The sequence below is a fragment of the Dunckerocampus dactyliophorus genome, chromosome 1 (assembly GCF_027744805.1).
Source record: "Dunckerocampus dactyliophorus isolate RoL2022-P2 chromosome 1, RoL_Ddac_1.1, whole genome shotgun sequence".
NCBI lineage: Eukaryota > Metazoa > Chordata > Actinopteri > Syngnathiformes > Syngnathidae > Dunckerocampus > Dunckerocampus dactyliophorus.
The window spans coordinates 40743482-40750279 of NC_072819.1; the positions used below are offsets into that span (position 1 = coordinate 40743482).

A 6798-nucleotide genomic window follows, 5' to 3' on the forward strand; every position below is an offset into this window, starting at 1 on the left:
ATCACTACCATTAACAGTTTTTCAAAATTAGATTATTTAATAAATCATGCTGTTTTGTGGTTGACTATAGCCTATTATTAGTCAAAAATATACATATTGAAGCAAATTTTACAATTTTTTTCCCAAAATAATAAATTTTCAAGCATAAAAATGGCTAAATGAACTAAAATATGAATATAAAGCTTTCAGAAGACACATTCAAAAACGCTGTGAATGATATGTAGTGTTCTGCACTGGTCGCTGGGTGTCAGTAATGTAATGTTTGGTGAGACACGCAAGCACCAGACTTGATCGCCGGAGCTTTTATTGCACGTTTGAATTATCACACAACAGCAACAATAATCCCTCATCAAAACACGGGCTACTTTTGTGGTTGTAACTCCACACCATGCTAAAACTCAACTCTAAACCCCCAATATCACTTCCTGTCTGTCCACCACTCAGCTCCCCAAGGGAACACATTTATAGCAACAGACACGAGCACAAGTCTTATTTATGGCTTATTTACTTCTATTATGTCGACTATATTGGGTAATAGAAGTGTTAAGGTGACTACACGAGTGCTATTTCTTGTCTAGAGGGCTGTAATAATGTTAAAACCCGTATTTAGAAGGTTGTAAACAGGTTTTCGAGATTCAGATTTTCTAATGACCACATTGAGAGTCCGGTGCATTAAAAACTACATGGGACTCTTCCTTCTTGTATTAAAACGCGCCGGTCACATCTTTGCACTAAAAGGGAACGTGAGCTGGGTTTAGACCGTCATGAGACAGGTTAGTTTTACCCTACTGATGATGTGTTGTTGCAATAGTAATCCTGCTTATGATCGAAAGAACGGGGTCTTGGATACAAGCGGACAAAGTTAGTTTTCTCCGTAGGGTGGCGGGATCACCCTAGGAGATAGGGTGAGGAGCTGGGCCATCAAGGAGGGGCTCAGAGTAGAGCCGCTGCTCCCTCATATTGAGAGGAGCCATTTCTTGTCCGGATGCCTCGTGGACGCCTCCCTAATGAGGTGTTCCGGGCATGCCCAGCCGGTAGGAGGCCACGGGGCAGACCTCGGGCACGCTGGAAGGATTATGTCTCACAGCTGGCCCGGGAACGCCTTGGTGTCCTCCCGGTGGAGTTGGAAGAGGTGGCCGGGGACCACGAAATCTGAAATTCCCTACTGAGACTGCTGCCCCCGCAACCCAGATCCAGATAAGCGGAAACAAATGGAATGGAATGGATTGGATGGAATAAACTGATTTTCTATGCTCTAACTACAAAAATATTCCATTTAGAAATAAGGAATCCTACTTTGCGGAAGTTCAATTATCACGGTTGTGTGTGGAACCAATGAACCAAAATAAATGAGGGATTACTTGCTTTGAAAATCATAAGTCAAGGTGACAAGCAAGATACTCAAGTATTTATTTTTGATAGAAAAGTATGGTTGGAATAGCTTGTTCCAAGATATATACAATTCATTTATTTTTAATAACTTCAATAAGTTTTTACAATTTAGCAAGAAAGGTGAAGTGATTTTTTTCACACGCATTATTTCCAGGCTTTTGGCGGGCCACATAAAATGATGTGGCGGGCCAAATCTGGCACCCTGGCCATGAGTTTGACACATGCTGTTTCTGTAAAGAAAAGTTTTTTATGACATTTTATGGTTACAAGTGCACACTCATAAATTATTTATACTGTAGAAAAATAAAAATCAAACGTTACTTGGCGTGGCGGGAGAATATACAGTATATAGGCGGAGTCATATGTAGTCGCGCGTCGCTAGACTGAGGACGGACAAGGTCACTTTTGTTTTTGTTTTTTTTAGATAACTTTGTAACTTTAACCTGTATTAGCCAGCACATCAAACAAAAAATGAATGTGAAAGTGAAACGTCAGTGGACAAATCAACATTTGCTGCATGCCCAGTCCGAGATGCTAAAACCCCGCGACCATCATGAAAGATAATGATGGTACTTGAACCATGTGGCATGATCTGCTCCTATGAAATGGACAGTGATAACTAATCAGTTGAGATAACTTAAGCATTCGTGAGACTTCCTCCTCCAAATAAGCGTGTCTCTCCCTCCCTTGCAACGCCCCTTCCAGTAGTTGTTCTCTTTTGTATTTACTGTTTCATTCAATTATTGAATTAATTAATCTGTGGACAGTGTGAATGGTTTAGGGTAGGTGTTCTGACTTACACTAAAATTATATTTACATCACAGTCATAGGAAAGGAACTCCATCGTACCTCGAGTACCACCTGTATATATGAAAGGAGCCTTTTCTTCCTTCTTACTGGATCTATTTTGAGTGCGGAGGCCCACACTTTAATAATCCCCTTTTCTAATACAGTACATACAATTTGATGCATCACCATTTATTCGTCTTCTCAGAAAGCGATACGTATGAAAGATGTTTTTCTGACCGTTCAGTGAGGCTTTGTGGTGACTACTGACAATGAACACATGCTTGTCTGTGTGGTCTGCAGGAGTTAGAGATGCAGGCTCGAGCTCACGGCCTGGTCCTCGCGTCCTCGGCACTCTGCTCAGCTGACCTCGGCGGCCGGAGCATCAAGCAGGAGCCCCTTCTGGAGGACTGTCACCAGGACCTGTACACACTCCACCCCCACCCGCATCACCAGCACCACCCCGACTGTACCCCTGAGCCCCCCGGCACCTTGGAGTTCAACGAGGGCCACCCCAATTTCTCAGACGGGCACTACGGCGTTCACAGCAAGCAGGCCTCCAAACTCAACGACATCCTCATGGAAGACAACATATCGCCGGTGCAAGGGGGGGACCCTTTGCTCTCATCAGTCTCACCAGACGCCTCAAAGGACAGCAGTCGTAAAAGCAGTGTAAGCATGGATGAGAATGATCAGGTCTGTTAGCACCCCCTACTGGCTGCTGGAGGTTCTCACCCCATCACTTCTCTGTCTGTCTGTGTTTACACTACGGTTTTAATCTTTTGCCGTCTTTTGTTGTGATATTTTTTTGTCTTTTTAAGCCCTCAAGCTTGAGTTGAAGGACTGATGTTAATGTCTGTTGGCTTTAATCAAACCTTTTATGAGAATGAGTTACATATGTAGAGTTTTATATGTAAAAGAAAAGACATGTATTGTATGGTAGGGGCTAAATGATGTTGTTTGTGGTGATTCCAAGGGGAAATGTTCAATTATGGTGAGATATATCTTGTGTGGCGAGAACACTTTTTGAATCACTAGCAATAATAGAAGGAATATCTGTTAATTACTGTAGTGCTTTACACTCCTCCTGTCTTAGAACTTGAACGTGCAGATGCCTTATTGACAGTTTTGTATCGCTATGCACACGCTGTGGTTGTCAGTCATCTGCCAATGGAAGCTTCTTTATGCACAAACATTAATCACTTGTAGGTGTAAGCGTATTTATGTATCTAAAGGAATTTGTTCGTACATTCCCCCTTTAACTTAATTTATATATATATATATATATATAAACATAAGTATAAGCAGTTTTATTCGGTGTTGTGGCAAATCAGTCCAGTTTTTCAGAGTTTCTCCACAGCGATGCCTTGTAGCTGTCCAGTGCTGCTTTAGAAAGGAATAGCACACTTCCAGACAAGCGATGAATAAAAGGAAAGTGTGAATCGATAGACTCCAAGAGTAATGAAGATCAGTTGAAATAGAATGGAAGAGAGACAAAATATTGATTCGGCCTTCAACCCCAGCTACCTCAGCTATCTAATGTGGGATATAATAAATAGCATTCTTTATGATGCACGTGGATGCAGAGCAGAGCGGTCACCTTGTGAGGATGTTGGATTTCCCTTTCATTTCTTACCGGAATAAATAAATTTAGTCATTTCGCTTGACAGCAATGTGCATAATCCTAAAAATATGATTTAAGCACGTGACTGACGTACTACAGATGAAGTTTGTAGAACCGATTCACAGCTGTAACTCGATAGATGGAGCCTTTTTCAGCCCAAACTGGAAATTTGGTTTGATTCCCTATTTGATTCCCTATTTACTATGACACTAATGAGACTGTATTCTACAGATGGCTGAAGACCAAAAAATATACTGAAACACCACCAGTGACTAGAATATGTTACTAATAGTGGTTTATAAGAACAAACTGTACAAAAAAGTCGATATTTTTCACAATTACAAAGTAAACGTTAGCGTCTCAGAGTGGCAATCAACAATTTTCATTCAATAATAGCCAGCGTTAGTAGCTATCCATCCATCCATCTTCTACCGCTTATTCGAGGTCAGGTAGCGGAGGCAGCAGCCTAAGCAGGGAAGCCCGGACTTCCCTCTCCCCGGCCCCTTCGTCCAGCGTCAAGCGTGTTGCTTGCAGTACTTTCAAACACGAGCAGCCTCTGGACAGCTGGGGAACTCATACTGCATACAGTCCCTTTAACCCATGCATAAATGTATCATAAAGAACACAAAATAATAAGCAAGAATTTAAAAGGCATTTTCAAAGCAATTGCTTGACGATCAATTAGATTGCTTAGAACAGACTTAGCAAGTGCAGCACACTGAGAATATAATGCAACTGGAGCATTTTCCTCGAGTGTACTTTGTGAGTTTTTAGACTTTGTTCTGTCACTGCAGGAACTAAAAAGTTGGCTGAGCAGGGCTTTTTTTTTTTTTTTTTTTTAGTTTTTTTCTTTATTTTTCACAAGCTGCTGCACTTCCCCTGAAGTCTTCTGGTGCTTCCCAGGGGAGGCCCACCTCACACTAGGAAAACCCCTGGCTTTGAGCTTTTTACAGTAATATGACAATCAGCGACGGTGCAAGTTTGCTGCTATGCGGCGTAATCGGTGTATTGTACTGTCAAAATCTATGACTAGAAGTCCTCGGTTTATATTTCTTAGATCAAAATATTTGTTTTCTACACCAACCCCCTTTATGCAAACATTATTTTATGAAGGAGTGTAAGGAGACTGTTTGAATGACATGCATGAAAAAAAGAAACACTGGAATGAGCTCTGCAAATCAAATCCTATTTTTTTTGTATTATTTCGTATTCTCATTGCGTAACTATTGTATTTTGGTTTTTTCAAACAAACACAATCTACAATACAGGAAGGTTGATTCTCAGCGGTGCGTTGGACGTTGTGCATTTTGTTTTTCAGCAGTTGGAGCATAAGCACGCTTTTGTTCACCTGCCTCGCTACAGCTCAGCCTCCGTGTTCAGCACTTGTGCCTGTATGGAGTCACGTGGTGACCATGTCATGATGTGCTACTCAAAGTGGATCTTTTTGAAATGATGTAAGTGCCTTGTCGTGGTTTCGGTTTCTGTTACCCTCGCTGATGTATACTGACTGATTTTTTTTTTACTGTTGTTTCGGGCTTCCTCCTTTAGGAAGAATGTCAAGCTGCTTTAGGACACTTTTGTAACTCCAAAAGGCTCTCCGACGTGGAAGTGTAGCTTTTTTTTATCGGTACATGGTGTTGCTTGATAAAATGAATAAACCAATGACGTGTTTGAATGAATAATCATGGACAATGTAATGTACAAACTCTGAAAAACAACCATTAATTTTCCACTGATTAAAACTTCAGCTATTCTTGTTTAATGTATATTTTTACATATTTTGGGGGTAAAACATTTTGTATTACATGTTGTCCACATGTCAATGTTCCATCAATTCTCCCTGGCTGTAACGTCCGATTGGCCAAAGTCAGATTGTAGATTCCACTAAAGTTTCCACTAAACACAGATAAACATCCATTTTCAGCATAGAGTATACTGTATTAGTTCATCATCATATTTTATATTATGTTATTTATTTAGTGTTGAACGCTTTTCAAATCCCAAAACACTTTTATAATCCCAATTTGAGGCACACCAGCCTGAATGTGATTCCAACAGATGACTGCCAGAATGTGACAGTTTCTGTAAATTGTAGCGTATGTTCTTATGCCAAAATAAAACCATAAAGCACAATCTGACATCCAGTTGTGGTGTGGTAGAATAAGATGACGTAAAAGTGGCCTTGTACACATCCTTCGACTGAAACCACATCCGCTTTTTGACGTGAAGACCCCCCCCCCCAACCTCTGTCATTTAAGTTTATGGCACATTTACATGTGAAATAAAAAATCAAGTGTGTGCTTGTTGCCGTGGTTCAGCCGTCATGTGTTCTCTCATAGTGTTTGTCGTCATTACTGCACACGGTTAACACTGAACTCAAACGCCGTGTGGATAAAAACATGAAATGGTTGAAAGGTTTGGGATATTCATTGTATGATTGATGTATGATTATTACACATATTTCAGTAGGAACATAATGTTTTTTTGCGTTCACTGTTTTAATTGAGCACGTTTTTCCATAAGTGAAAGGGCTACTGTAGGACAGAAGCATCACTAAACAAGCTCTTCCGTTCATTTATGGTCCGCTCGCCAAAGGACGTCATCTTCAATCATCTCATGGAAAAGTTCCACAACAAATAAGAAGAAATTAACCACGTGGTGCCCACAATGCATGATGAACAGTGTCTTATCACACACACACATCCCAGTACTGCACAGGCAGAGGCACTGCCTGCGGGATGTCCTCACAGTCCATGTGCCGGAAGGGCAACTGCAGACCCGGCATGCACTGGATAATGCGGCCCTTGTCGTCATCCATCAGTGTACGGCAAGTGAGTGCTGCAGTCTGGCCGGGGCTCACCGGGGCTCACCGGGGCTCTACAAATTCCCACTTAAGTTGAGCAGCACAAGACAAAGAGTTAAAAAGTCATTGCCCAGCACAGCTCTTCAAGCGTCAGGGAGTGGGCTATGCGTGGCGACACTGGCTGGGAGTTTCC

General features: G+C 41.5%; 1 protein-coding gene across 3 annotated transcripts in view; it reads left to right on the top strand.

The window, feature by feature from the left end:
* mitfb (melanocyte inducing transcription factor b) overlaps positions 1–6450 on the top strand; it is a 42465-nt gene extending 36015 nt beyond the window's left edge. For all 3 annotated transcript variants that reach the window (XM_054778064.1, XM_054778150.1, XM_054778238.1), the window contains exon 10: positions 2482–6450. In XM_054778064.1, coding sequence (XP_054634039.1) covers positions 2482–2883 — 402 coding nt within the window. In that variant the 3' untranslated portion in view covers positions 2884–6450. The remainder of the gene's footprint in view (positions 1–2481) is intronic.
* Positions 6451–6798: the final 348 nt, after the last annotated feature.